The 13,699-nt window shown below is 59.4% G+C and overlaps 1 protein-coding gene across 22 annotated transcripts in view; it reads left to right on the top strand.

Annotated features, from left to right (window-relative positions):
* MYO18A (myosin XVIIIA) overlaps nt 1–13,249 on the top strand; it is a 96,305-nt gene extending 83,056 nt beyond the window's left edge. For 15 of the 22 annotated variants that reach the window (XM_051825385.3, XM_051825383.3, XM_051825381.3 and 12 more), the window contains 6 exons: nt 587–772; nt 1,155–1,294; nt 1,995–2,039; nt 5,055–5,177; nt 6,399–7,690; nt 12,034–13,249. In XM_051825385.3, the coding sequence (XP_051681345.3) occupies nt 587–772; nt 1,155–1,294; nt 1,995–2,039; nt 5,055–5,177; nt 6,399–7,686 (1,782 nt within the window). In that variant the 3' untranslated portion in view covers nt 7,687–7,690; nt 12,034–13,249. The remainder of the gene's footprint in view (nt 1–586; nt 773–1,154; nt 1,295–1,994; nt 2,040–5,054; nt 5,178–6,398; nt 7,691–12,033) is intronic. The other 7 variants (XM_051825390.3, XM_051825389.3, XM_051825394.3 and 4 more) reach the window with 5 other exon arrangements.
* The last annotated feature ends 450 nt before the right edge of the window (nt 13,250–13,699 follow it).

Genomic DNA, 13,699 nt, shown 5'->3' with positions numbered 1-13,699 from the left:
TTCGATTCCTGCCCCACCAGCCCCAGGATGGCCGGTGATATTCTGATCCCCTGAGTGAGGCCCGAGGGATGTCCAGGGGCAAAAGAGGCCCCTGGGTTGGGGGCCACAGGGCCGACCTGCTGGACTTCTGTCCGTTGCTCTTGGGCCTAGTCCTTTCCCTTAACGCTGTCCCTTGGGAAGGCATGATCATGATTTAGATTTATCGAGCATTCAATACAAACGGCCCCTAGCAGTCCACACAGCCTGGCTCCGTTATCCTAGGGGTGGGGGTGGGGGGCTGGGGGACAGTTGCTGGTGGGATGAGAGGATCAGAACCAGGTGCAGGCTCCTTCCCTCAAGCCCGCCTGCCCCTGTCTTGCAGCCTCTTCCTGCTCAGTATCCCACTGCAGGGCACGGGCACCGAGCTCAGGTGTGGGGATTGAGAGCCCGCCCCTGCTTGGTCTCCTGGTCCCCCGCCTCTCAGCGAGGCCCCGACCCCTGAGCACAGGAGCCAGCTGTGCTGGAGCCCAGGCTCCCTGACCCAGATTCCTGCCTTAGCCCCTCTCTGCCTGGCTGATGGGCCTGCCTGCCCCTTCTGTCGGTCCAGGGCCTGGCCAGCCGGCTCAAGGAGAACATGGAGAAGCTGACTGAGGAGCGGGATCAGCGCATTGCGGCCGAGAACAGGGAGAAGGAGCAGAACAAGCGGCTCCAGCGGCAGCTCCGGGACACCAAGGAGGAGATGGGCGAGCTTGCCAGGAAGGAGGCCGAGGCGAGCCGCAAGAAGCATGAACTGGTAATGCCCGCCCCCACCCCCACCCCCGTGGGGCCCACGCAGGCAGCCCCCTGAGTGGCTGCTGAGTGTCCACCTCCCCGCAGGCTGCTGGGGGGTAGGGCTGCAAAGAAATGAGCATTTAGAGACTGGAGAGGGGAGGAGTGTGACCAGAGGATTGTCCAGGAAGCCCTGAGGGCAGCTGAGGAGCCAGGGGGGACCCCAGAGTCTCCAGCAGGTAGGGCTAGGCCCCCACAGCCCAGCATCGCAGAGCAGAGCGGCTGTGCAGGTTTCAAGCAGTGCCCACCCAGCTCCTCCAGGCAGGGGAGACGTGAGCAGGCTTCTTGTGGGGTGGCAGGGGCAGGCACCGGCGCTCGGCACACCGGACTGTCCGCCTCCCTCCTAGGAGATGGACCTGGAAAGCTTGGAGGCCGCCAACCAGAGCCTGCAGGCCGATCTGAAGCTGGCGTTCAAGCGCATCGGGGACCTGCAGGCTGCCATCGAGGATGAGATGGAGAGTGATGAGAACGAGGACCTCATCAACAGGTGGGGGCAGCCTCTGTGGCGTCTGCAGCCTGCCTCGAGGTCTCTTGACGCCTCTGCAATCGGGCCTCGTGGCAGAAACCCTGTCTCCTCATCACCTCCCACTTCCCACCTACCACCGCCACCAGCCCACCCTCCCCCGGCTGCCAGACCCCCTGAACAGAGACAGATGCTGTCCCTGCGCCTCCCGGACCCCTCCCCACACTTTCCTGAGGACCCAGCTCCCCGCCTCCGCCTATCCGAGATGAGTTATCCCCCCGCTTAGCCGCATTTCCAGTGGCGCCTGCTCTCTCGGGAGAGCAGGATTTAAAGGTGATGGTGCCGTGTTACCATGCCAGAGACCTGCTCTCGTAAAACTCACCCAGTGAATGGTTTAGGAGAGGGAGAGATTTGCAGTCTTTGGCTGCAGATGGAGTCGAGAGGTGGGAAGACCAGCAGAGACGGGGTGGGGTCAGGCCCTGAAGAAGCTCCAGAGACCTTCCCCCATCCCGCAGGCAGGGCCGGGGTGGCCCAGTGAGCCTGCTCGGTGGGGGCAGGGAGCATTGCTGGCCGGTTCTGAGGACAGCACAGTCACTCCTCCCCCTGCCCGTTCGTGGCCAACCAGAGCCATCTCTTGCTGAGGGTCCGCCTTGGCCTGCCCATTGATTGTTCCATCTGTCCCTTCCTCCGGCCCCCTTGCCCACCATTTTCTTTCTGTTTCCAGTTTGCAGGACATGGTGACCAAGTATCAGAAAAGAAAGAACAAACTGTGAGGACCGGAGCGCATGCGCTCTCTGCCTCTCCTCGCGGGTGTCTGACCACCCCTAACACTGGGTGCTGTGCGGGGCCCCCGCTGCATGCCACACGCACATGGCCCCACGGCCCACACTCTCCTCCCTTGCTGGTCTCTAACACTAACACTCAGACTGGACCCTGGCCGGGGCAGAGCTACACTTGGGTCGGCAGGACCGGGAAGGGAGCTCGGCCTCATTTGCTTCCCTGAGCCCAGCCCTCTCCACCCTCAGCTGCCTCCCTGGCCCAGGTCTCTGGCAGGGTGGGGGTTGGGGGTCTAGGCTGGCCTTGTGGGCACCCCTGGGCTCCTTTGCAGGGGGCGCCTCCTGAAAGGAGCAGGTGTGCTTTGTCTTCAGAGGTCCACTGTCTTCTCTTGGCACGGGAGGGTGGAAGGAGAGGGCTCAGACGGTCCCTTGTGGGGAAGATGAGCTTTCAGGCAGCTCATCAGCGCTGCTCTGCCGTGGCAATGAAGGGAGCGGGGCCACATGTGTTTACCTGGCTCTCTGGGGACACCTTGGACAGAGGGACCCAGGCATTGCCTTAGTGCTGTCTGTCAGGCGGCAGGAAGCCAGGGAAACCCGCCCCTGTCTTTCCCTTCTCTCTGGGCAGGAGCTGGCCAGCAGGTGCAGAAGCATAGGGCTGCAGGCAGATTGGGCTGCCGGGTTGGTGTTTGGAGCTGGTTTTCTCTCGTGTAGCCTTGGGTGTCCTCCCCCACTCGCTCTCGCCTGGCAGGCCTCCTCCCCTGGTCAGGATGGGCTGGCGGCCGTGCAGAGGACTCCAGGAGAGCTAATGATAAATGTAATAGTGTGTAACAGTGATAGAGGGCCGCTGGAGCCCGCTTGTCACACACAATTAATATCCCCTGCCGTTCTGTCTCCGTTTGTTTGTTCCCCCGCGATTCGGCTCCCAGTTAACTAATAGCACATGAGCCCGGACATAAATTGTATTTGACGCGAGGTTTAATTCCGGCCATTTAAAATTTCAACTGCCCCCTGAGCCTGCCTGCCCCTGGAGTTTGTTTACGGGCCTGATTATTTAAGGAAAAGAACCCAAACATTGTCTAGATGTTTGCTGCTGAAGGCAAGGCGAGACCAGGCAGGCCAGCTTCCCAACCCATTCGCTGCTCTGAGTGCAAGGAGGAAAATTCGTATTCTGGATTCTGGATGCACAACCATCTGTCCCCAGTGGGTCCTGGCCTTGCCATCCGCAGGCAGTGGGAGCTTCGAGGGCTGATAAAATGTGCACTTAGAAGCACATTCTAAACTACTGCTGAGTGCACAGGCGCAGGCGCAGGCGCACACACACACGCCCCAGCCTGCACTCAGGCAGGCGCGTGGGGACGTGCATTGCTAAGCGGGCTCCCGCTGATGGCAGAGAGGTGGCGCGGCTCCTTCTGCAGCAGCTCTGGGCCCCAGCTCCAAGTTATCGAGCCAGTGCGCTAAGGCGGGCAGAAAAATAATGTTTCGATTTACTTAGAGATACAGTTGTTATTGCCATAACCTTAATGAAAGCCGTAAACAGGGCAGTATTAAGGGAGATTTATACAGAAACGCTTTTAACATGTAGACATAGATTTTGCGATGCATACAGCACCTCCTTTCTAAAGGCAATCAATATGGTTATGAACGGCGGTGATAAATTACAGGCTCTGGAGCTAGAGAGGGAGGTTTTTTGCACGGGTGTATAAATCAGGTGGTATTGGCGTTCCATAGGGCCCATGCACTGCAGTAAATCTGCCAGGCTCACATGGGCACACGGCTTGCATTAGTGGTTTCGGGGCTGTCTGGTAAACTCCTGTTTACCCGGGGCATCAGCCGGCCTCGTCTTTGTTGCAGTTCTGTGTGTGACGGAAGCCCATAAAATATGCCTGCTTATCCCCTCTGCTCCCCACCCACGCACACACAAAATCACACGGGTCGGGCCCTCTCACAGTTCCCAAAACAAGGTCTGGTGGTTTTCTCTGTGTGTGTGTGTGTGTGTGCACGCGTGCGTGCGCATGCATGAGCCCATGTGACTATTTATTCAAGAACATAATTCAGGAATGGGGCTGCTCCTGTTGACACAGATGAAAGGAAATTTACATCAAGGAGAAATCCCAGCCTATCCGTGCAGGCGAACTTGGAGAGCAGGCGTTTTGCAGGATTTTAGAAGCATTCACAGTCAGAAGCTGTCTCCAAACCCCACCTGTGTCGTGAGGGGCTCCCTTGACTCCAGCCTCAGAAATCCTGAAAGTGCTAGGGTCAGTGTGGCCAGGAGCAGCACTGGAGAGCAAGGGCTGGAGGCTCACAGATGGAGGCTGCCTGACAGTGGGGGCGACAGGGAGACTTGGAGAGACAGCCCCCATCTGGGACTTCCTGAGCCCACCTGGGTCTCTTGGAGCTGTTGTTAGTCCCTTGGGAAATGCATTCCCTCCCCCCCCCCCCCCGTCTTCTTGTGTGCTTAAGGTCCAGGGAGGCTGCAGGGTGGGTCCAGGCTATGGCCTGGGCTTAAACCTGGTGCCTGGGTCGGTGTTGGAATCAGCCAGGGAGACATCCAGGTTCAAGCCAACTTGAAGTCACATGAAGCTGCAGCCCAGCTCTTGATCAAAGGCATGGGAAATGGTAGCCGCCGTAGCCACGGTTTAGGGTGTGGCAGATGAGAAACAGCAGAGTAAGCCTCAAGAAGTCGCTGAAGGGCCCAGGGTGCCCCCTTTTTAACCAAGAACCGTGCTCCTATAACTGATGAGTGGGCGGTCTCCTCTCCTCCCTGGGCTGGTCGTACTGACACCCGGCTGTGCGGCCCTCCCTGCTCCTCAGGTCTTTGTGGTCTCACAGCGTGGCCTGCTGAGTGGGGCAGGCTCCTCGGAATGGTGTGCTCCTCCTAACTGCCCGTTCTCCTCCCCAACTCACGACACGCATGCCACCTGCATCCCGCCCCTGCCCATGGCACCCTGTTCCCCTTCAGCTCTCCCTCCTGCCTGGCTTGCCTACCTTTCTGCTTCTCCTCCTGACAGTGAGGGAGACTCAGATGTGGACTCGGAGCTGGAGGACCGGGTTGACGGGGTCAAGTCCTGGTTGTCGAAAAACAAGGGACAGTCCAAGGCAGCTTCCGATGACGGCAGCTTGAAGAGCTCCAGGTGAGTGCAATGACCTTGAGCTGGGAGGAAAAAGCCATCTCATATCACCAGGAACAGATGAGTGGTGCCTTGGTCCCCAAGGGACAGGCCTCACGCCATCTGCGCCACTTACCTGGAGCTCATCCGGTTCTTAGCCAGGAGCTGCGCCCCCTTATTCTTCCCAGGTAATGCTTCCTTTGAGGCAGGAGGCTTTGGTTGGTATAGGTTTAACTTCATTCTTACTTATCCATTCGGCAAATGTTGGTTGAATTACCCGACGCTTTGGGCCCTTGGAATTGAGTCTGGGGTGAGACAAGAGGGACTCTGGCTCCCATGAACCTGCTCAGGGTTGGCCCTGGCCAGCTCTGGATCTCTGCCATCTTAATAGGAATAGCAGGATAGACACAGGCTGCCCTGATGCCCATTCTAGCCCCAGGCGCACTGCTGTCTCTCTCTGCCCATTGTCTCCTTCCTCCAGTCTTTTCATTGCCGCCCCCCTCCCACCCCATGCTTCCTGTAACTCCCACCCACTGGGAGAACTTGCTCCCTGCTGCCCAGTCATGGCTTTCTGATCGTGCAGACGGCTGCCCCTGCAAGGTGCCCCTTCCCCAACCCCAGCCACTGGCCAGGATGGCAGCCTCCTTGGCCACTCCCCTGCTGTCCCCTACCCAGAGTCCCCCCCTGCTCAGGCTGATTCTGATCCTGCAAAGCACCTTCCCACCCCTTCCGAGACAGCAGGTAGACTGGGTAGAAAAAGTAGCACCCCTCCCCACTTCCCCAGCTCCCTAGAGGCCCCTTCCCCAAGTCCAGCCCCTCACCCCAAGCACCCAGCGGCCCCCTCTAATTGGTTAAATTTATTCGGCCGAACAGCATTTTGTTATTGCAGATAGTGCCGCCTTCCCCGCCCCATTGCCGTTCACCACGGCGTGGCACGAGGCTCCAGGTAGTTGACAATGAAATAAATTGAACTAAACGTTTTAGAGGGGGAAAAGTGATGAAATAGAACAATAGTCTAATTTACATGACATTCTCCATGAAGCTATTTTCACTGACGCAAATTATTTTGCTTCATTTCCTCCAACGCTCTCACCACCACTCTGCCAGGCTGCTGCCGTTTTCTCTTCCCTTCGCCTCCCGCCCCCTGAGTCTTTACTCTCCAGGTTTAACGCTTGCTCCTCTCTCCTCTCTCCTCTCTCTCTCTCTCTCTCCTGGTTCTCTCCTGCTTGGCCCTCCCTCCCTCAGATCGACCCTTAATGTTCTCCCCAAGGAGGGCAAGGGGGTGGAGGAGAGGCCGGCCTCCGTGTTGAGCTCCTTGAGCTATCGGAAACGGCTCACCCTGAAGGACTCCATCGGGGGCACCGGGGATGAGGACTCGCTCTTCACCACGCTGAGCGAGCGCGCGGCCTCCCCCGAGAGGCCCCCCCGAAGGCCCCGTGCTGGGCCCAGGCAGGAGCCGGCCGCAGCCGGGAAGCCCGGGGAGCCGGACGATGGCTCAGTGTTCTCCGAGGCCAGGAGCCGAGCCGGCCGCGGGCTGGAGAAGCGCTGCGGCTCAGACTTCGACCGGGCCTCAGCCGTCTCTGCGCCCGTGAGCCGGGCCTCCTCAGCCACGCGCCGGGGCTCTGGCGAGGACGGGGCCCGCTCCTCCCTGAGCTTCTCGCTGTCAGGCTCCCCAAGTGCCCGTCGCAGCACCTCCCGCCTCGACAGCCTGCCTGGGACCCTCAGCCCTTCCTTGAGCCGGGTCTCAGGCCTGGGCCGGGACAGCCCTGATTCCCGCCTGTCCCTGGGCCGGAGCTGCCTGGATGACTGGGACGATGGAGCCAGTGTGGCCTTGAGCGAGGCGCAGTCACAGTACAGCCACCCGTCGCTGGCCCGCAGCCTGTCGGTGCCACCGCAGCCGCGCGGCTTGGCCTCAGCTGCTGACGAGCCTCTTGGCGCCAGTGTCCGCCCCATCAGCCGCCACTCCTACCTGGACCCCGACCTGGAAGCTGCCATCAACGAGGTCTTGAGCTACAAACCCGTCCCGTTCCAGCGGAGCAGCCTGGAGCCCGACTCCGAAGATGATGACCGGAAGAGCATCCAGAGTGCCCGGAGCGCCCAGCTGGACCTCCCGGAGCGAGCCGCCAGCATCCGCCGCTCGGCCTCCGCAGCCGACGTGTCTCGTTCCCACGGCGGCCGCAAGAGCCGAAGCAAGCATAGGAGCAGGAGGAGCAGCTCCAGCTCCAGCTCCAGCTCCAGCTCTGAAGACTCGGAGCACAAGCGGCGGAAGAAGGGGCGCTCCCGGAAGAGCAAGAAGAAGTCCAAGTCAAGAAGGAAGAGAGCCAAGACCGAGTCGGAGTCCTCCTCCTCTTCTTCCTCATCCAGCGGCTCCACGGTCTCGAGCCACAGCCGCTCAAGCGTGAAGAAGGGCCCGGGGGCGGAGAGCGAGGAGGCTGGGCAGGCTCAGCGGCAGTCGAGGAAGGCGGAGAAGAAGCGCAAGAAAGAGGTGGACAGCCTGATGATGCGGTACCTGTACCGGCCCGAGAGCGACTAGCGCAGTAGGTGGCACCTGGCGTGGAGTGTGGCATGGTGTGACCCACCGGTGTGCACTAACGCTCCCCGCCCCACCCGCCACCACCTCAGACCCCTCCTGCCTGCCTGGCCTCCGAGAGCCTGCCGGCTACCTCGGGCACCCAGGGTTGGGGGGCAGCTGAGCAGGTTTGTCACTCGGAACCCTGATGAGCTGGATCGGCTGACCGCGCTGCAGGTGGTGCTCATAGCTCCCACCCACCCAGTCCTTATGGTGGGCCGGGGACGGCCTAGATCCTAGCCTCGCTTTGGTCACCTAACCTCACAAGCCCACGACGGAGGTCTCGTTAGCCCCTCACTCAGACAAGGAATCCGAGGCACAGAGAGGTTAAGTCACTTGCTGCGCTCACACAGCCGGGAGTGATGTTGCCAGAATCTGAATGGGGTTTGTTTAACTCCACTACCCTTGCCCTGAGCTGCGTCTCCACGTGGCTCAGTGCAGAGCACGTAGGGGATATGACATGACTGCGTGCCAGGCGGCACCTGTCCAGGCGCTTTAGACGGTGTCCCTGACAGGCTGGCTCCAGGTGCCTCAGTGGCCATAAGCTATTGGGGGCCTTCTGCTCAGCTCCCCACCTCCCGCCCTGCAAAGCCACCTTCCTCTCTGGCAAGCCTCAGAGCATAAGGCTCGCAGGCTGCAGCCCACGCGGCACCACACCCCATAGCAGACCCAGGAGACGCCTGCCTCGCTCCCCAGCCCTCCCACCCGCAGCCCACACATGGGCGTCACCTCGGTGCTGCTCATCTCATGAAGTTCTAACGGATAGAAATTAGCACCCGCTGAGTGACAGCCCCCTCCTGGCTCTCCTGCCTCCCCCGGCTGGCTCCCCTCCCTGTCAAGGGGGGAGATCTCATAGTTGGGCCCTTTATGCCCACACCCCCACTGTGAAAGAAAGGCAGAGCCTGACTCACTGGAATCCCACTGTTGCCAGTTCCCCTGGAAGGTGGTGGCATTTGGATCCCCCTGGTTATGTGAGGCTGTTTGGGCTTGGTACCCTCCCAGGGCGAGCCTGCTGCCCCCCAGGAGGTGTGACTCTGGAGTGCAGCCCCCTGGGGCACGGGTTTTTATTTCCCACATGCATGAACTAACACACACCTGTCGCATGCTTGTGCTGTGGGGTGGCTGGACAAGTATTCTGCCTTTGGATGTGTTTCACCACAAGAGACCAAGTGGAAGTGAATGTGACCTGAGCTATTTGGAGACAGGGGATGGAATGGGAGGACGTGGAACTCGAACCCAGAACAGGCTTGTGGCCAACTTGTTCCAACCGCTTGGGCTCAGCACTGCTTTGTCACTGCCCTCCCTGTGACAGATGGTTGCAGGGCACTCCGGAGAAGAGCAGGAAGCATCTCCATTGCACTGGGAGCCAGTCATTGTCATCTCTTTGGTGGGAAAGACAGGAGGCACAATGTTTGTTCTCCCATCTCTGCCTTCCTCTCCCAGCCCTGCTGAGTGCCCCACACCCTGGGGTGCAGGAAGTCAGCTGATGGAACAAGGCGACTGACTGTCTAGGGAGCTTAGAAGGCCTGACCCTCCTGTGCACTCCACCCTCACCTCCAGGGGGAGACACAGGCCTCGCTGGGCCGTCTCACACCCACGAGTGACTGGCAGATTCCAGACCCCAATGCCTTCAGCCCACTGTAACCCTTGAGCCCACAGCAAGAACAAAAAAAGAGAAAGCCCGTTTCTGCCACCAGCCACCAGCACAGTTCCTTGCAGTCACCAGGAGACTGCACCTGGACAGCGCCTCCGAGGAAGAGGAGGAGGTGGAGGAGGTGCAGGAGCTGGGCTCCCTGCTGGCAGAGGAGTGCCCCATGAGAACCTAGCCAACCACGGAGGCACAGAGGAGGGGGCTGGGAGGGAGCACCTCGCCCGACACATTCACCGGCTTTGCCGTCGCTCTGCTTCCCATCTGGCGAGGGGGACCAGCGAGAATTCGGAACACGAACGCTGCAGCCAAACACTGCATCGGTAGCAGTCGAGGGGAGGGGGGCTGCCACCCTGGGCTCTCCCAGCAGGAATTAGCTTATTTACCAAATTGTTTGTGACAGCGCGGAGCAGGAGACACTGGCTTGTGGGGAGGAAAGCTTTTTAAACAATTCGGTTAAAATGTTCAAATTGCCAGCACCGACTCCTGCCCTGGGGAGGAGGGAGCTGCCTGCTCTTGGCTCTCTGATGGCTGCGGCAGTAGAAGCCACTGAGGAGACTGGCGAGAGAGCACCCCAGGGTGACCTGACGGCTCCACGGAGCAGCCGAGAGGGAGACGTGAGGTTTGCTCTCTCCGGCCGCCCCGGCCACTCCTCTGCGTCTTGCAGGGGACAGCGTAGAAATCCGGCTGTGCATCCAGGCCTTGTAGACCCGCTGTGAGAAGAGGGCGGGCCTTGAGGCAGAGGCTCCAGCAGCCCTGCTCTGTCCTTACAGGCCAGGCGTCCCTCTGCCTAACAGCACACTTCCCACACCGAGTGCCCGGAAGGTCTGCGTAAAAAATGAAAACAAGACCTGCGTCCCGCTAATTTAGAATCAAACAACCCCAAAGCTAAAATAGCCCCACTTTTTCCCCGATGCTGCACAGTCATCACTGAGCTTCGTAATTTTGTCCCAGAGACACCCCAGAGTCCTTAAGTGCCTTTGGCCCGTCAAAGTGAGACTCATTTCTGTTCAGTCTGGTCTGTACGAAATGTGTTTTGTGCTATTCTGAATCTTTTAAAAATGGTAATTCATTCATGAGAAGTGCAATAACTATTAACCAGACTGCCCCATTCCTGAACCACTTTGCATAATTGAACATGTATTCTGTCAGCCTCCCCCCACCCCCCCACCCCACCCCCGGGACGCAGAGAGAGAGAGAGAGAGAGAGAGAGAGAGAGAGACACACACCTGTCTTAATACTTGGGACTCACCCAGGCCAGCACCAGAATTCAGGTCTAGTCTTGTTTTCTTCCGAAGTCGTCCAGCCTAGCTGGGGAGTGGTACCTTCCAAAGACTTGAAGGACTGAGTCCGGTTCAAGTTCATATCCTGGCTCTGTGACCTTGGGCAAGATCCCTCATCTCTTTGAACCAGCTTCCTTGTAATATTTCACAGGACTGTTGTGAAGAATAAGATGGCATAGCTAGTGCCTAGGCTCATGTCTTACACACAGGACTCCGTGCCACCTCACGGAAACCTTGGAAAAAGCCAAGAATGTGGTTCTTTCTGGCAGAATCCTGTTTCCTTCTCTTGGGGTATGGGGATAAAAACTTTAAAAGGGCCAGGAAACAGAAGGCTCTCCTAAGATTGTTAAGTCAGCATTGTGGGCAGTGGGGCTCCCAGAATCCCTGTGTGCCCAAGGAGCTCTGTAGGATCTGGAGGCAGGTGTGTGCCCTGCTGTCTGTCAGAGTACAGGGCAGGCTGCAGCTGCAGGGACCTGTGCAGAACCAGGGCTGTGTTTTCTGCAGTGATGTTGTGACTACAGTGCACTTGAGCTGGCAGAGACAGTGGAGGTAGCAAGGGGAGGAGGCAGTTAGGAAAAGAAGCGAGGAGGTGAGTGGAACTGGCAGGTGAGGTGCCATCTTCCCTGGTCGGGTGCCATGATCCAGCTCCCTGTGGGGGACAGTGCTTCCCCCACATGGAGGACAGCTGGAGCTTGTGGAACCAGTGGCCAGATGAAGACTCCATGGAGCTCGGTGGTTGTGTCAAGAAAAGGGGCCGTCCCGTTGGGCCCCCTGAGATAGGCCCTGCCAGCCCCTGCTACCTGAGCCACCATTCCTTGTGGTGAGCGGATGACGCCAGGGCCAAGAGCAGAGTCTGAGAAGGGGTTGGGGTCTGGGAGTATTCAAGCAGGAAGACCCCTCCTCCTCAGAAGGAACTGGAACCTCTTTAGGAACATCTGGCCTAAGAGAGCCCCTACGTTAGATCAGTGGGAACCACAGAGACCCTCAGTCTCTAAGTCGGTGTGATCCACGGACCGCCTGCCGCAGACTCTTCAGGCATTGGAAACACAGAATCCCTGAGTTCCACCCGGGAACTGGCGCATCAGAGCGGCCAAGGGGAAGGACTGGGAACCTGAAGCCAGCTCAAGGCTGAGCCCCACAGTTTGCCAGCATCCCTTCCCTGGGAGTTTTTTAAAGCTTTCACCAAACAGCGTGCCCCTTCCTCTTACTGTCTAGGGGGTGTCTTTCTCAGTGAAGCGTGGAGTGGGGAGGGTTTCTCCTGGGCCCTGTGTGGCTCTGGTGGGGGGTCTGGCAGGCTCCAGGGCCTCCCCACAGCCACGGGGTTTGGTGCTGAAGGGGAGGAAGGTTGTTCACTCAAACCCTGTGCCTCCCGCCCTGCAGCCCCACCGGCTACTGGAAGTCCCCCGCCCATGACCGGTCAGATGAGGAACCCGACGCTCTCGACAGCACCTCCAGAGCCCGGTACTCCCACAACTACACGAGCGACAGCGACACAGAGGCCAAGCTCATGGAGACCCACGCGTAACCTGGGAAGCAAGCGGTTCACAGCTCTCCCACTCCACAGCCCCGCAAGTGGCAGGGGGACACGCGGACCCTCTCTGTCAGAGGGACTTTCCAGGCTGTGGGTGTCTAACGACTCCACGCAGAAGAGGTGGGAGAAAGAGGAGTTTCTGAAAAGAGAACTGTTTGCTCCTCCCTGCCTCGAAGATGCCACGCTGTTGGCTTCCACCCTGGGCCGCTGTGCCGGGCAGGTGGTCTGGCGCTGCGTGGAGCTGGCACGCTGGCCTCCTTCTCAGCCCCTGCTCAGGGACGGAGCTCAGTTGCTGGGTCTACAGGGAGGCGTGGGTGAGGGCTTTCTCTTCTCAGTGCCTGCTGTCTTTTTACTTTTTAATTTAAATCCCCAACCTCCCCATCACAGCTGCATCCCTGGGAGTGGGAGGGGGCCGCGGCGGCAGCTGGGGCCCCCGGGAACCACCGGGGAATCTCATCTCCGTCTTTACTCTCGGGAGAGCGGCCTTTTCTCTGTGCAGCTGGAGAAGCTGCTGGGCGGAGCTGGGGACCGGCAGTGAAGAGGCGGCTGGGGAGGCCCCTCAGGTGCTTCTGGTTGGGGCCAAGCGAGCCCCACACAGACCGGTGCAGTGCGCCAGCCCCCACCCCGGCCCCCCTCAGCAGCGTGTGAAGTGCAATGACCTATTTAAGAGAAAACCCATTCCACCTACACGCTTGCTCGGGGCTTAGCCGAGCTCTGCCTCCCTCCCGCGCCGTCCGTCGTCCGTCGGGTCGCCTGGGCCCTAAACTCCGCTTGAGAGGGAAAGCCTGGAGCTGAGAGCTGGAGAGGCAGTGCAGAGGCAGGCAGGACGCGAGTCCTCACTCTGTGACCTGAGCCTGCACTGTCTCTCTTCTTCCAGTTTCCCAGCCCCATGCACCTCTGCCCTCCCCTCCAGACCTGGGGGCCCAAGGGCAGTGCCTGGTGCTGCTCCCATCCACCGGCCCCCTCTCTCCTGCAGTCGGTCTGGACTCACTCTCTGGGCTGTGCTCTCTCCCCTGCTTACCTGAGGTATGGAAATAAAGGCCCTTTTCCCTTTGGTGACGCCAATCTCCTGCCTGTTCTTCAGGCTCAAGGACCCTCCGATGTACTCCTGGGGTGCGGGGGTGTGGGACTCCCCCACTCTTTGGCCTGCGCCCTGCAGAGTGCCTTGGCAGCTCATCTAGGGCAGGCAGAGGCAGGCGGTGGGATGAGGGACTGCTCAGAGCTGTGAGCTGCCGTTCAGGTTGACAGACCTTGGCCTCCCCGGCCTGCACCAGACCATGCTGAGGTCTAGCCGACAGCTACATCTTACCACTCACCAAGATTCTGTCTTTAATGTTTTAAAAAGGGAATCAAGCCCTTCTCGTTAGGAAGTTTTTTTTTATAGGCTGAATTTTAGTCATTCCAAAGGTGACTTTTTGATCAGAACTAGGCAGAGCTGTCTCTAGCTCTCAGCTCCCCTTGGTCACAGAGCAACTTAAATAGACCGGGGGTGCTCGTCTTCGCACCCCAGCCCGT

Source organism: Oryctolagus cuniculus, chromosome 17 (assembly GCF_051225735.1).
Source record: "Oryctolagus cuniculus isolate XC-2025 breed Fujian yellow rabbit chromosome 17, ASM5122573v1, whole genome shotgun sequence".
Taxonomy (NCBI): Eukaryota; Metazoa; Chordata; class Mammalia; order Lagomorpha; family Leporidae; genus Oryctolagus; species Oryctolagus cuniculus.
This window is presented reverse-complemented; position numbering and strand designations above follow the sequence as displayed.